The sequence below is a fragment of the Lagenorhynchus albirostris genome, chromosome 12 (genome assembly GCF_949774975.1).
Source record: "Lagenorhynchus albirostris chromosome 12, mLagAlb1.1, whole genome shotgun sequence".
Lineage (NCBI taxonomy): Eukaryota > Metazoa > Chordata > Mammalia > Artiodactyla > Delphinidae > Lagenorhynchus > Lagenorhynchus albirostris.
The window spans coordinates 43,457,363-43,474,676 of NC_083106.1; the positions used below are offsets into that span (position 1 = coordinate 43,457,363).

The following is a 17,314-nucleotide window of genomic DNA, read 5'->3' on the forward strand; positions in this document are numbered from 1 at the left end:
ATAATAATAGTACCTACTTCATGGGGCTGCTACAAGGAGTAAATGAGATAAATAATGCAAAGTTCTTAGAACTGTATCTAGCACATGATAAACGCTTAATATATGTTAGCTATTCAGGTGGACACTTTCTAACAGATTTCAAAATTCTAAAAGACACTTGATCCTCCATACAAATTTCAGGAGCAGTAAATAAGAGTATTTGTAAAAACATGACCAGGGATGAGTGCAGAGCTAAAGCAGTGCCTGAAGTACAGCTAAAAAGTATCTTTCAACTGAATTAAAGTATAATGAAGCTAGAGTAAATATTAAGTATAACTTGTGGAAAATATGTTCGGTAATATGTTATATTACCAAAATTATATTACATTGTTCATTAAATAATGGAGTGATATATTACCTATGGTTTTAATGGAAAAAAGTGAATTCTGCTCAAACATACCTTTGCTAAATACAGGTGTGTGTGTGCATGGACGTGTGTATGTTACTGTTACCCAGAGGACTTAATTAGAGTCATAAAAAATGGGTTTATGTCCGCTGCAGACAAAACTTAAATATCAGTTTCTGGTACTTACTAAGATTAGCATTTCTTGTAGCTCAAATATTCATTTTTTTGTGATACTGAATGTGATTCTCCAATTTTTCATCTTATAAACTCTAATGTTCTAAAATATCTATCCACTGCCCACCTTCCAAATAATAACTTATTTTCCCTTTAAAGGTCACATATTTCCATTCAGGAGGGAAGATGCTAACAGGTAGTTTGGGCAGGGAAAGAATTAATAAATGCTGTCAGTAGTCTATGAGCCCATTTGTATTTCCTAGCATATGTGTTTAATACAGTGAGGATCTGAATGAACGGATATATCAACAAGTAAATGAGGTATGGATGGGTGAAGAAATTTGGAAAATGAAGCACAGACTTGTCTAAAAAGTTATTCATTGCTCTAAAACTGTACAGTTCAAGTTTCTGAGACATTTAAAGACATCCCTTTAAATTCTCGAGAGTATGGGCTCCTCTTCTTTTTCTTTCTCTCTCCATTCAGCCCCTCTCCTGACCTATCCACTTAACTCTACACCTCCAACCATGGCTACCTTGAGAAACACTGTCTTTGGAAAATCTTACTCTGAAATTCTAACTCGATTACCAATAGGACACTGGAAGGTACACAGTCCCTAGAACAGGAGGCACAGTCTCTTTTGTGAAATGGCTTTGGAAGCAGTTGTTGATGCTGTGACTTCTCCAAGAATTCCGAGTTATTTTAAGGTAAGACACAGACTGAAAATACCCCAATTCAAACCAACACTGCGCAAAAGGACCCACCCCTGAGTGCCCACAAGTGTGGGGCAAAATGCCCACACTCAATAAATATTGAAACCTGGTCTCCTAAAGCTCTTAATTCATTCATTCAGCAAATATTTACAAGGTCCATGCTTTGTACTAGGCACTACCTGTACAGAGAGGAGTTTCAGTGGTAAATAACCAACAGTCCTTGAATTATATTCAGGAACAATTAAAAAGTGTGATAAGAGGACACCATTGATGATTTGAAAGACAGTTGCATGCCAGAATCCACGACTTCTGCATTCTGAAGAAGCCAGAGTGTTTGGTATCTGTCTCCTCCATTTCACTAAGATCACCAGTAGCAGGTTAGCAGCATCTAACCCAGCAAATGGCACACAGTAGAGACTCAAAGTTTGGCAAACATTTGGGAAGACTGGCGCTATAAAGAGATTCAAGTACAACGTCAGAGGTGTACACTCCTTCAACATCATGGTGGTCATCACCATCACTCACATTTACTGAGCATTCCCCGACACTGTTCTACCACTTCACATATATCTTATTTCATCTTCCAAGGTTCCTAACAAATAAAAATAAGAGAAAACAGGACAGGACCATAGCATGTCTACATTTCAGTCTTAATGGTATCAGAAGTGGCAAGATTTATTTTGACATAGGTGATTAAAGATAATTGATAGAAGCTTAGCACTAAACAGATCATTTGTGGGGAAAATACCACTGTTAATAGTTATTATACCTCCATGGTGTATAAATTTTATTTTCTATTTCCTACATTTTCTCTAAGTAGTAATTACTTTAAAAATCTGAAAGCAAGTACACAGACTTTAGGGATTTTACTAATGAGGAAACCAGGTGTAAGAAGGCAGGAGCCAGAGATGGCAGGAAGAGTAACCCTTTAGCACTGGTCCACAGTCAGGGGCAGAGGTCTGCCGGCCAGGTAACAGTTGATTGATTAAAGGTAAGCAGACTGGGGCCCAGCATTACTTAAACTAAAAACACCAGGATGTATTTTAATTGTTAGTATGAGTAAGTTACACAGCTATAGGGCATCAGTCTTGAAGGAAGGTTTCTTGGTGGTCTGGTTGCCACCCACAGAAACTGTGCTTCATACCCTCTAGGTAGGTAGTGATCGTGGAGTTGTTCTATGTATTATAACAAGCAGGGGGGCAAAGAGATTTAAATAAAAAGCATTACCCTGTGACTACTCCAATTAATACTTTAATTCTCTAATTTCTCCTTCCAACTTAGCAGACTGCACATGAAAACTGAACTTGTTAATAAAGTAGGAATGTGTTTGAACGGCCGAGACTCTGCTGGATGGCCAAGATCCTTGAAGACCTTAAGTCAAAGAGCCAAGAATCTCTCTCTATATTTTTTTATTCTTTTTTTATTTTTTTGCGGTACGCGGGCCTCTCACTGCTGTGGCCTCTCCCGTTGCGGAGCACAGGCTCCGGACGCGCAGGCTCAGCGGCCATGGCTCACGGGCCCAGCCGCTCCGCGGCATGTGGGATCTTGCCGGACCAGGGCACGAACCCGTGTCCCCTGCATCGGCAGGTGGACTCTCAACCACTGCGCCACCAGGGAAGCCCAAAAAGCTCTATATTTTTAACTTGGCAGGTTACTATGGAAAGACGATGATGTCATTAACCACCTGAAGCACAAAACTATGAATTCTTTAAGTAATGTGGCAATTTATTGTGCAACAGAAAATAGAATACAAAGCCCTTGTTCGAACTTTCTAAATGACTGGTTTTCTTGACCTGGCCTGAAGTTTCAGGGGTTTTCATCAACACCTGTTTTTTGCATGAATTTCTCCTTTCAAGCCCTCAGCAGGTATCTAACCACTAAACCACATTAGGTTATTTACACAAATAGATCATTTTTAGCTCTTGGGTTCTGTAATAGCACCTATGAATGTTCTTTTAAAACCTTTTCAAGAGGAATGAGGTGCAGCTAGGTGGTGGTGGAAGCTGTGGGCCTCCAAGTGCCCTAACTAAATTTCTGGGCACCTTCCTCATTTCCGCTGTTAAAGACTGAAGGATGATTGGAACAGGAAAGTCAGTATCCTGCTAGGGTAAGGAGATGAACACATCAGCTTAGTCTGTGGAGTTCTCCCTCAATGGGCTCCCTCACCAACAGGTCTTTACTTCATAAATTTAACGCAATTAAACATTAGGGAATGAGACATTCATAACAGAGGAACTAGTTTCCTCCTCTGAAGAATGAAATGATTGATCCAGATAACCTTTAATGTTCCTTAGAGCTCCGAGTCTGAAAGAACAATAACATTCAAAATCAACAGTTTATGTACCTTAAGAGAAAATTTTAAACATTAAAAAAAAAACCCTCATGGGTAAACTAAAAAGACAAATGACAAACTGGGAAAAACATATGCAAACTATATCATAAAAAAGAGGTTTGTTTATAGGATACAGAACACTTCTAGGAGAAGTGGGCTAGAAATAAAGTCTTAACTATATGAAAAGATGCTCAACCACACGCTTAGTAAGAGGAATGAAAATTACAAGTAGACCAAGATTCCAATTTTCACTCTAAAATGAGCAAAAATCTAAATGTTCAACAAAAATGAGCAAACATCTGAAAATTCAACAAAATCTAAACAACACATCCTGTTGACAAGGCTGCAGGGACAGGCACTCTCACGTAGTGCTGGTGGAAATGCAAAGTGATACAACACCTATGGAGGGGGATTTAATAATATGTAACAAAATCATATACGTATTTATCTTTTGACTCATGAATCCCAGTTCCAAGAATCTCTCCCAAAGATTCAGGCAAACATATATATGTGTATGTGTGTGTGTGTGTGTGTGTGTCTACACATATATACACACACAGTAGAAGCAACTGCATTAGCAAAAAAGAGGAAATAACACAGATGCCCATCAATAGGGAAATGACTGAAAATACTACAGTATATTCATATAATAGAGTACTACACAGCTGTAGAAAGGAATGTGGACCATCTTTCTGTAACGTTAGTCAATGATCTTCAAGATAAACTGTTACATTAAAAAAGGTTAAATAAAGTATATATATTAGGATGTGACTTAGCAAAGAAATTGGAAGGGGATATGAATGAGTACTTATTTTTATTTATTTATTTATTTTTGTGGTACGCAGGCCTCTCACTGCTGTGGCCTCTCCCGCTGCGGAGCACAGGCTCCGGACACGCAGGCTCAGCGGCCATGGCTCACGGGCCCAGCCGCTCCGCAGCATGTGGGATGTTCCCGGACTGGGGCACGAACCCATGTCCCCTGCATCAGCAGGCGGACTCTCAACCACTGCGCCACCAGGGAAGCCCGAGTACTTATTTTTAAAAACAATTGAAAGATAAGCCAAAAACTTTGTTTTTTAAAAAAAGCTTACTTACAGAAGGAAGGTGAAACACAGGGTGGGTAATAGGTCAGTAATGGAGACCAGATTTCTCTGAATATTCCTTGTTTTGTAAATTTGACTTGGGAAATATGTAATGCATGTCGGAGCTGGCTTGTACTTGGCTCTTGGTAAAGGTTCAGGTGTTTTGCGAGCTGGTTGTCTTTACCCTTGTGGTTTGCAATTGGCCATGGTGGGAGTATCTATACCACTGATTACAGCACACAGACCTCCCTAACCCCCAAGAAACATTTATCAGCACACTACAGGAACTTTAGGAAATTACCAAACAAAATTAAATTTTAAAAGAGCATTCTTAAAAATTGAAAGCAAAACAAAACAAACCTAACAGTGAATTGACTGGGTAGCATTACTACATTGAAATGAGCCATTTCAAGGGACCATAAGGCACAGTGATTTGACTATACAGCTATAGTGGAAATACCAAAAGAATTAAAAAATAATCCTAAACCTTTTTCAATACTGTGGTGTGAATGTTCGTATTGTCATTCTAAGAAGTCAAAGTGTTAAGGAATAAAAAGCAAATAAATAACTACATTACTGTCACGAGAATGAGATTTTTAGTGTAGTACTAAGGAGCTAGAAATACAGGTTGCAGGTCACTAAGAAAACACCCTGTGGTCCTCAATCTGAATTAGATGTATTAGTATGAAGTTATGATGTCTAATATTTAATTAACATTACATGAATGAATCCCCTAGCTCTCTCCACTAAAAAAGCCCAGAAACAATCATCGAACCAGGAACAATGCACACCCTTAGGACCCAGGCACCCAGATTGTGGTCTCCAACTTCTATGTCCCACAAAAGGAACCAAGACCCCCCAATTACAGTTCTGGGTCAGGGCAAGTACAAAATATTGGACGGAAGAAGCTATAAAAGACTCCTCGATCATACCAAAAGGATTCAGAAGCCAACATGAAAAGGTTCCTGCTGACCAAAGATGGAGGAAAAATCTGAGCAATAATAAGAATAACAACTGCCATGGACTGAAAAACATAAAATGCATTTAAATCCATGAGTTTATAGTGATACTCAAACACCTCACTGTGCCACCTCTGAAGAATGCTAGGAAATATGCTTGTTGTTTTATACACTGGTAAAGGTATCTATCCTGCTTTTCCTATACAAACTGTACTTCAGGGTAACCAAATAGTTGGAGTATTTTTCTTTACAGAAGTATTCTAGCTAATAAGCAAAGGAGCAATGGTAGAATTAAGTTACCTAGGTAATGATCATTCCTAGTAATATCACAAAGAGAAACAACCAGCAATAAAAGGTCTCCTGATTGAAATACACCATACCACTGTCTATAAAGTATTCTTGGCCAAAAAGTATTTGTGTGTGTGTGTCTCAAGCCTGAATCAGATTAAACCTCTAGATCTAACTACCAATTTACAGGAAAAACAGGATACAGAGAAGCATGTTAAGTGACAACAAAATCCACATTGTAGGAAACTGTACAGGAAAGATGACCCAGTTTCTCAACAAATAAGCTGTAAAGGGAGAAAAGAGACATGGATAAGAAACCTACATTAACAGGGACATATCAATTAGGGGAAATTCATGAATTTAAGTTGAACAAACAATAAACAATCAGTAAAAAAGTATGAATATGTATGTATGCTACACATGTGCTTGTGTATCTCTACATATGTTTGTGAGTATATACATGTATATATATGTGTATATACGTGTGTGTATATACACTTACGTGTGTGTGTGTACACACACAATTGGGGAAATCTGAAGTGAACTAAAGCATCTGATAAAATTAAGAAATAACTAATTTTTTATGTTTGATGAAGATACTATTTTAAAGAAAAAGAACTTATCTTCTGGAGAAATATACTGAAATTTCACAGGTGAATTGGTACAATATATGGGATTTAAAAATATGGGGGGTGATGAATGGAAGAAGGATTGAGTGACAGTGACTTGAGATTAGTTTAAGTTGGGTAGTGGGCACAAAGGCATTCACTGTAACCATTCTCTCTACTTCTATGGATAAGACTAAATTTTTCTATAGTAAAGTTAAAAACCATATGAACAAAAACAACAAAAATTATGTATCTAATATTAACAAGCTGGTAACAGAACACTGATAGCAGACTAAGACATTCCAACTTAGAAGTCCCTCATGATCACCTGAGAAGCTTTTTCTAAATATCGTCTCTGAACCACCATGATCTTAATGAACCCCAAAGACAGAAGGAACTGTGTCATGTACCCCAGGACTGTGGAAAGAAGGTTGAGAACCACTGTTTAAACACTGTAAGGGGGGGCGGCTGTACATCATTCGTCCAGTTTTTTATCTCCATGCCTGACATGCAGAAGGTACTCAAGAAATATTTGGTGAATTAATGATACCCTGGGAAGTGAAAATGAACGTGCGAGCTTAATAGCAGCTAAATGCTAGATGTGCAAAAAACACTGATATTTGATATTAAAAAGCCACTTAGGTTACTGAGCTTAAAGAGCATGACTTTCTGTTCTTTAAGTACAATGGGTTTTTATCATAAAGCCACAGACTAGTCACTTCCAACAGCTACAAGTAAACTCTTAGGATAAAAATAGTTTTAAATACACAATTGGGTGGGGTGAGGCTAGCAAATATTCTGATTCTACAATCTGTTTTGGACAAGACAGTGTTTCTTATGTGACTAACAAAGCAAACAGTAGTCAGATTCCTTGCGCTGAAATAAGTACACTATTTGCAAAAAGGGTTGAGAATCCAAGGCTTATTCAATAAAGACACCACATTTTCCAACGTTAAATGGGAATATAGAATGACAAATACCCACATGTATTTACATACCCCCCAAAGAAGGCATATGACCACTTGGTATGGATTTTGTTTCGTAATTACTAAATGGAGCCAAGCCACAGGAGTCTCACCACAGGAAACAGCAAGATACCTCAAGCACAAGAATAATCTAATTTTAATGCTGGGAGGAGTTTAGAAACCTAATACAACCTTTTCATTGTGTTGCGAAAAAACAGACACCTAGAGAGGTTAAGGTGAAAAGTTCTGGAAATAGAGTAACCACAGAGGAACACTTGGTCTACACAGGTGCACAGAATGAAGGGCCAAGAATTAATCTTTGAACTTTCACATGAGTGATGTCTAACAGGGTATCACTCTCAATTACAAACAAATAAGTGTATGCGTGTGTCACCATATATACACACAAAAATACTAGAATATGCACTTCCAATAAATACTTTTAAACCAAATTCTACAGCCTAATATTCAAGGGCATCCATAATGTTACCTCACCTACTTTTTCAAAATCTTTTCCAAATGAACCATAGTAGATAGAAGGCAGCCACTTCTCTCACTTATCTTTGTGGTCTCTTACAGATGTAGTAGAGTAATAGTATAATTACAAAAACTATTGCATAGATCATTTTCAATGATGAAAGAATGATCAGAATATATAGAATGGATAAACAACAAGTTCCTACTGTATAGCACAGGGAACCATACTCATTATCTTGTGATAAACCATAATGGAAAAGAATATTTAAAAAGAATGTATATATGTGTATAACTGAATCACTTTGCTGTACAGCAGAAATTAACACAACACTGGAAATCAACTATACTTCAATAAAAAAAGAGTGATTAGAAAATATAATCTTTCCAATTCTTCTGTAAATCTGAACTGATATAAAAGCCATATTTCATATATATCTGTGAATATTATATAGAGACATATAGGACATTGTAAATTTTTAAATATGGCAACCAATAACATTGTAAGTTTTTAAATATGGCAACCAATAAAAGGTTTAAAAGTGAGAGAAGAAAGGAAGGCAGTGAGATGAGTTATCCACTTACATTTCTACAAGGTGCTATACAAGGCTTAGTTCAAAATATATACAGAAAATTATATGCAGGGGAGGAGGAAGGGAAGAAAAAGAACAAACCCTTATTTCACCTACTGGTCAAACATTCAATTACTGATCAATCCTGAATCCATACCACTTTAATTCTGCAGAGATTTTTTAAAAAGACGTATCTATACCTATTATGGAATTTTCCTTCTCACCTACTTTACGTGTACAGTTGATGTGATTTAGCTGCAAAATGATGAAATTTAGTAAGAATCAGAATTTGGCCTCTCAACTTCCTGTTATTAGACTCTTTAGGATCCTGAAAACTGATTTAAAGAGTCTCCTAACATTGTTAAAGAGAATACTAACCACTGAAAATTACAATGATAACATTTACTTTCATCTTTGGGGGAAAAAACGTTTCTAATTGGGCTGATTCAAGATCCCTGAACGAAACTGCAAGGTAAACCAATAATACTTTTAAAAAGCCAAAAGCAAAGTCTGAAGATTATTTTTCTTATGAAATGAATACAGCAACCTTATTTAAATGGACATGATAGGACCTTATCAAGTTAAGGGTTTTTGTAATCTCCACTGCAACTCTAAAGTAAAACCCAAAATTAAGCAATAAAATCTGAAGCCATTTACTGAACACAGTATAGTGTTGTAAACAGTGAATTTAAATCCTTCAGGGTGCAATACAGCAGCTTCCCACTAGCTATCTATTTTACACATGGTAGTGTATATATGTCAATGCTACTCTCTCAATTCATCCCACCCTCCCCTTCCCCCCCCCACCCCGTGTCTACAAGTCCACTCAGCTTGGTGCTCTGTGATGACCTAGAGGGGTGGGATGGGGGTCGGGGCGGGGGAAGGGAGGCTCAAGAGGGAGGGGATATATGTATACATATAGCTGATTCACTTTGTTCTACAGCAGAAACTAACACAACATTGTAAAGCAATTATACTCCAATAAAAAAAAAGTCACACTCAGAATAATAAATAAATTCTTCAGGGTAATTATTGCTAACTCTACTATCAAATTCATGGATATTTTGCCTCTGTCTAAAAAATTTTAAATAGTATGCAAACATTGAAACATTTATATGCTAACAGTTAATATTTCTCTTATTAATGGCTGAGGACTTACATTAAAATTCTGAAATACAGGACTGCGTATCTACATTTTCACTCGTGTGTTTCTCTCAAGCCTAAAAATAAGAATTGGAGTAAGCTATTTTCATAAAAATTTAGAAACATTCACGGACACATTAATGGCTTCATGTAATAACCGAAGTAAATTTAGATGATGGTTTAAATCCACACTCCCCTCCAAAAGACTTCTTCCCCTACTTTTATATACTACCAAGTATTTTCAACCAACTAACACAAGAATGTCCTTTCTAAAAATATAAAGGGGATAGGATCATCCCATTATGAACTAACCTAAACATCTGAGTAATAACTTCTAAAATAAAATCACAGAAAAAGATGTGCATGGTTAAAACTATTAATATATATTTAAGACAAAGAGTTTATTTTTCAATAAGAAAACAAGGAAAAAGAGAGCCCAACCTGATCTTGTATGCCTGCCCAATAGAACTTTCCATCATAATTTGTGCTTTTCACCTCTGGGGCAGGGGGAGGAGCTTAAACTCTGGGTAACCTCATGTAGTAAGGGAAAAGCAGCATAAATACTGCATGGCAGCTCCCCCCGGGCACAGAGGAAGGCACAGAGAGCTGGTAAGAAACCAACTCCAGGAACTTCCAGCATCCAGGTAAGTCTATGACTGGTGGACTTCCATGTTAGCTTATTTGGAAACAAGCTTCAATTAATTATTTGTTTTTTGTGATTTAAAAAAATGGCTTTCCACTAAAGTGCACTCAGAAAGTTTAATTTGAATCAGTCTATTAAAAATAGTCCTAATTAAACTATATTTGTAAAAACATGTCCTAATCTGAATTTCAGTGTATTTGAGACTATTGGTAACTTCAGTCTATATCAAAGATCTTGAATTATTTAATACAGACATCCAATTACAGTTTCTGTGTTTCTTTTATTCAAATAACTTTATTTTCACTTGATTACCTGAATGTGGTTTTCAAAAACAACTAAGACATATACTTGTATAATTAACAAAATTATAACTCTCATTAATTTATTGAATATATTCAGAATATATAGGATAAGGTTAAAAAAAGTAGATAACTATTTAAAGAATTCATCTGTGAAACATCAGAAAAACAAAACAGGTCAGTAATGAAGCTATATGAAATTACTGTTTTTCAGAATCCATCTGAGAACATGCTGCCACAAATAGCCCTTCTGCTGCTAATATCCTTGAACTTGGCCCATGGAGTATTTTATACTGACCGATACCAAACACCTACAGGCATAAAAGGCCCACCATCCAACACCAAGACACAGATCTTCATCCCTTATACCATAAAGAGTAAAGGTAAACTGACCTGTATGTTTTGCTCTATTAACTAGTGGGTTTTTGTTTTCTACAATCTTAATGATCTCTTTAACAAAATGTTTTAAATTTTATTTGGCGTTAAATTTATCTTCAAACTTCTCAATTAGCCCAAAAGTATTTAGGGAAAAAGTAGGTCTATTCAAGAACATTCATATCCTTCACACAAGTATAGCAGAAAGATATACCTGAAGAATATTAGGAAATTTTAGGTATAGAAATTTTTTCCCTCAATGATGCTTTTGCACAAATAACTACCCATAATCTAGACATATTAATCCAATCAAATTAATGTTTAAGATGTTTTAACTAAAAATAATTGCCAACTGTATACAAAAAGAGTAGCAGGTTTATATATCTAAATGCTTACACATATTTACTTTTAAAATTTATTTTGCTAGCTTAGAAATACATACAAAATTGAGTCTTATTATCAAATGAGATGCTCTCCAAAGAAATGTAATAGGCAAACGAAGTCGCAATTCTCATAATTTTTAAATGCATTTTTGTTAAGTTTAGTAGTTAAGTGCACAGACCTAACTGCTTCAAACTAGCTATGCAACCTTGAGTAAGTTATTTATCCTCTCTGTGCTTTAGTTCCCTCATTTGTAAAACAAGGACCACCTCTTTCAAGGGCTGTTCTGAAACTTAAATGAGTTAATATGTAAAGTGCTAAGTGTTAGCTATTACTTCTACTACTACTGTTACTACTACTTCTACTTCTCATACTACTTCCATTACTTCTACTTCTATTTCTACTTCTCTCCTTCTCCTCCTCTTACTACTACTATAGTACTGGTGGTGTAGCCTTAGACAAGTTTTAACTTTGTTCTTGAATCTATCCTTCTGCTCAGCTTTCTTGGCTACTATGAAGAGTACTGATATAATGTATGTAAAGTACTAACAGATCCTCAAAGAAGGGCAACTATTAGGTTTCATATTCACTAATTCCACTTAATAGCTATCTGGCACAAACTGCCCGTTACACTACAGAATTACACCGAGTATTATGAACTGATGGTAGGATTCAAATTTCTTTTCCATAGTATTTTTTCATTATGCTTACATATTTTATACTGTAAATAAAGCTATTTGCCATAAAAATTTTTATGCTTTTGGAGACAACCATTTTTAGCAAATTCAATGTATAGGATTTTCTTTTTAAAAAAGAAAGATGAAGGGCTTCCCTGGTGGCGCAGTGGCTGAGAGTCTGCCTGCCGATGCAGGGGTCACGGGTTCGTGCCCCGGTCCGGGAAGATCCCACATGCCGCCGAGCGGCTGGGCCCGTGAGCCATGGCCGCTGGGCCTGCGCGTCCGGAGCCTGTGCTCCGCAACGGGAGAGGCCACAACAGTGAGAGGACTGCGTACCGCAAAAAAAAAAGAAAAAAAAAGAAAAAAGAAAGATGAAATTTTAAATGTTTCTTGAAAGGTAGCTTAATGATCAAAACTAAATGCACAAGTACTCAACAGATTCTCTTGAATTTCTCAAAATACAAATAAAACATAAGAAAGAAAAAAGTTAGGAAAAAAGAATAAAAAATAAGAAAACATGATACTTTACTCGAAGCAACAAATGAAATTTGAAATGCTATGACAAACATATACTCTATGATCACAAATTCAGACTCTTTGTAGCTTACAAGACCATAAGGAACAGTTGTGAATTAAAATAAAATGCACCACCACTTTTAGAAGGTTAAAATATTTTCTATCTTTTCACCATAATGTACGGCACCATTTCTTTGGTAGAAAAAAATGAAAATGTATATCTTGTTAACAAATGAAAAGTTTAGAAACTGTATTTTAACTATGAAATCCACCTTAGTCTACTTGACAATACAAGGTAGAAACTCAAAAACATTATTATCCACTGGCAGTCAAACGAAGATAAAAGCCCACAATTTACACAAGCAAAACACTGAGTTGATAACAGATGTACAAAGAACTCCTGTGCAATTCCTAGGCACATCTGTTCAAACAGGTTAAAAGAGAACTCAGTCCAAAACACACTAACTTATGCTGCAGAGGGTTCCACAACTGGTGGGCACACAAGTGCCACATTCTGACACAATCAACCACTTCGTGGGCATTTAAGAAACTTCTCTACTGGGTAATCGTTATTCTTTGAGGATGGTGCCATCCTATCAAGCTACAAACAAGGGCTTGTGTCCCTCAAGAATACAACAGAAACCACATTCTTTCATGTACTGGAGAGGTGGAGAACTTATTAGGGTAACATTCTAAGTGATAGAGATCACTGTCTTTGGAGTTCCAGTCGCAGATGGTGCTCAATGCAGTCATTCTCAGTAAGACTTGCTTGCTTTTCCTCTCTACTTTAACAGTTGAACAGATTTCCAACCAGACCAAGACAATTATTTTTAGTACAGACATGATCTTTATAAGATTCTGAAGCAAACCCCAATTTAATACGGTTTGCATTTTTTAAAATGTCCTATTTTATTCCAAATCATTAAAAGAAATCCTTTACTTATTCATTTATCCTATTTGCAATGTATCAATGCTCATTTATACATACAGACATATCATATATGTACACTAAAGTCAACCAACAATACATGTGTAAACACATGGAAATCTCTTCCATAAATTAATTTTTTCATAGTCTTTTTCCTGATGTCATTTTCTTAAAATCTATGAGTAAATAAAACTCCACACATTTGTTTGCAAATGAAATATAACTTCTAGTTAGTACAAAATATAAAGATACCCAAATGAATTTCCTATTTCAGTATATCTGTTTTAATGATTCTGCTCTGTATTTTGTTTCATTTGTTATCAAATGTTTTTCAAATATCATGAACACCTCTACCCAAGAGTATAATATTCTCAACTACCGTTGGCTGACTACTTCTTACATGCCAGTTAATTAATATGAAAGATTTTAAATGTGCCAACAACTAATAGTTAAAAGAAATTATACCCATGAAAATACATTTTCAAAGGCAATTTACAATTCAATTCATTTAATATTAATTCCATTTTAGTCTTCATTTTGATATTTAAAGCCATTAAAGATTTAGTTAAATGGAGTTTAAGCATATTAATACTTTCTGTACAAAAAAGATGTAGCTCAAAAGTCACAGTTATAAGTCATTTTCAGGGTTTTGACCAAACTATTTGACTACTGCGACATCTACTAAAACTATCATTACTATGAACTGTTTTCTGACAGCATAAGAATCTAAATAGTATACACAGGCATTCTAACTATATTTCTGAAAATTTATTAAACATTAAATTAATTTTAATATAAATCCTGCAAGTAGATATTTAGAAACATAAGCAATTTCATTACCATCTTTGCTAGCTATCAAAGAATTTCTCTGAGAAAAAAAAGACTATTTTATCTAGAGGCTTACGATAATGCTGCCTAAAGATTCTGACATAGTAATGCTTCCGTAATGGTATATCCTAATGCCAGCAATGTCTGTTACATCCCACCTTAGACTGACTAAAACTAAAACCCTGGACACCTCTTAAAGCACTTATCAGATAGACACTTGTTTTATTCTCTTTGTGATTAAAGTTCTTAGAGGAGGTGTTTTGAGATTTTCCTATACTTGTCGCTCAATAGCATGCTTCGCATCACAGGCACTGAATAAGTAATTTTTTAGTTTAAATTTATTATATAAGTACTTAGCTCAAATGAACCCACAGATCTATGAAATCAACAATATTTGCATTAATCCAAGAAAACTTTATATAAGCACTTTAACACTACTGTATGTACCTTGCCCATTAATTCTCTAATTCCTTGTTTCAATGTTAAGTCAATAACGGAGAATGTATGAGCTCACGGTAGGTACTGAGGTAAAAAAAAAAAAAAAAAGTCATCCTAAATCTAAACTGTTCAGCAGGGTCATGGCAGACGTAAATTAAAACAGACTGCATCTCTCTCTTATCTTATAGGATAGCTTTTTTGAGGGAAAGTTGTTATTCTTGTTCTTAAACTTGTTCCCATTTATTCTGTACTTGCCTTTTTCTTCTTTATCTGTCAAATGCCTTTTTTCCCCCTTCCTTTCTAGGTAGATGATTTTCCTAAAATAAATGTGATAAATTTACCTCCAATGCGCTCTTATTCTAAATGAATTCTTCAATCCCAGCTTATTTTCACGGATCATTAGGATGCAATGGAAGTACCACTGTAGCCATGATCTTGTGAAATCATCTTCTCTAGCAGTGTTTTTTAAAACAATATAAAATGTATTGTCAAACCATTTAAGACCAGTCTGCCAAAATGGTCTGACTGATACTGCAATGTCCTGTCCTCATTTATATTTTGAGAAGCAATGATTCCTTAGCATTACTAACCACCCCGCACCCGGACCCGGTATGTGTACTGGGCATGTCTTGTAGGTATATCAGTAAGAGGAGAGGAAGGTATTCCTGGTCCACCAGGCCCTGCTGGACCTCGAGGGCACCCAGGTCCATCTGGACCACCAGGAAAACCAGGCTATGGAAGTCCTGGACCCCAAGGAGAGCCAGGGCTGCCAGGACCGCCGGGACCATCAGCCACTGGGAAGCCAGGTCTGCCAGGACTCCCAGGAAAACCAGGGAAGAGAGGACCATACGGACCAAAGGGAGATATTGGAGCAGCTGGTTTACCAGGACTACGGGGCCCACCAGGGCCACCTGGAATTCCTGGCCCAGCTGGAATTTCTGTTTCAGGAAAACCTGGGCCACAGGGACCTCCAGGAGCCCTGGGACCCAGGGGCTTTCCTGGAGAAAAGGGTGCACCAGGAGTCCCTGGTATGAATGGACAGAAAGGGGAAACGGGATATGGTGCTCCTGGCCGCCCTGGTGACAGGGGCCTCCCAGGTCCTCAGGGTCCCATGGGACCACCGGGCCCCCCTGGAGTGGGGAAAAGCGGTAAAAATGGGTTTCCAGGACAGCCAGGTATCAAAGGTGATCGAGGCTTTCCAGGTAAAAGGGGGCCAACTGGCCCACCAGGCCCCCAAGGTCCTCCTGGGGAACAAGGACCAGAAGGTACTGGAAAGCCAGGAGCCCCTGGAGCCCCAGGCCAGCCAGGGGTTCCAGGGACAAAAGGTCACCCTGGGGCTCCAGGAATAGCTGGGCCCCCAGGGGCTCCTGGCTTTGGGAAACCAGGCTTGCCAGGCCTGAAAGGACAAAGGGGACCTGTAGGCCTTCCGGGGGGTCCGGGTGCCAAAGGGGAACAAGGCCCAGCAGGTCCTCCCGGGGAACCAGGTCTGACTGGACCCCCTGGGAATATGGGACCCCAAGGACCAAAAGGCATTCCAGGCAACCACGGGATCCCAGGCCCTAAAGGTGAGATGGGGCCAGTCGGGCCTGCAGGATACCCTGGGGCTAAGGGAGAAAGGGGCTTCTCTGGGTTAGATGGAAAACCCGGGTACCCAGGAGAACCGGGTCTCAGTGGTCCCGAGGGTAACCCAGGGTTGCCGGGCCCAAAAGGTGACCCTGGAATTAGAGGACGTCCTGGCCTCCCAGGCCCTGAGGGCCCAACAGGAGCTAAGGGAGTGCCTGGGCACAATGGTGAGGCTGGGCCAAGAGGTGCCCCTGGAACGCCAGGTACTAGAGGTCCCATCGGGCCACCAGGCATTCCAGGATTCCCTGGATCCAAAGGGGATCCAGGAACTCCGGGTCCTCCTGGTCCAGCTGGCATAGCAACTAAAGGTCTCAGTGGACCCACTGGGCCACCAGGTCCAAGAGGGCACGCTGGAGAGCCTGGCCTCCCAGGGCCCCCAGGCCCCCCAGGCCCCCCAGGCCAAGCAGTCCTGCCAGAGGGCTTTGTGAAGGCAGGCCAGAGGCCTTTTGTTGGTGCCAACCAGGGAGTAACAGGAATGCCTGTGTCTGCTTTCACTGTCATTCTCTCCAAAGCTTACCCAACTACAGGTACTCCTATCCCATTTGATAAAATTTTATATAACAGGCAACAGCATTATGACCCAGGAACTGGAATCTTTACCTGTAGGATTCCAGGAATATATTACTTCTCCTACCACGTGCATGTGAAAGGGACCCATGCTTGGGCGGGCCTGTATAAGAACGGCACCCCCGTAATGTACACCTATGATGAGTACATCAAAGGCTACCTAGATCAGGCTTCAGGGAGCGCCATAATCGACCTCACAGAGAACGACCAGGTGTGGCTCCAGGTGCCCAGGGCAGAGTCGAATGGGCTGTACTCCTCCGGGCACGCCCACTCCTCCTTCTCAGGATTCCTGGTGGCTCCAATGTGAGCATATTCCCACCGAGCTAATATGAATCTGCCTGCAAAG

At 38.4% G+C, this 17,314-nt stretch overlaps 2 protein-coding genes across 5 annotated transcripts in view; one reads left to right on the forward strand and one right to left on the reverse strand.

Moving 5' to 3' along the window:
* The window catches only part of NT5DC1 (5'-nucleotidase domain containing 1), a 122,861-nt gene that overhangs the window by 86,717 nt on the left and 18,830 nt on the right, over positions 1-17,314 (reverse strand). The gene's annotated exons all lie outside the window — the stretch shown is intronic.
* Positions 10,865-17,275, forward strand: COL10A1 (collagen type X alpha 1 chain). The gene is made up of 2 exons (XM_060167951.1): positions 10,865-11,018; positions 15,414-17,275. The coding sequence occupies exons 1-2, from the start codon at positions 10,865-10,867 to the stop codon at positions 17,273-17,275; spliced, it is 2,016 nt and encodes a 671-aa protein (XP_060023934.1).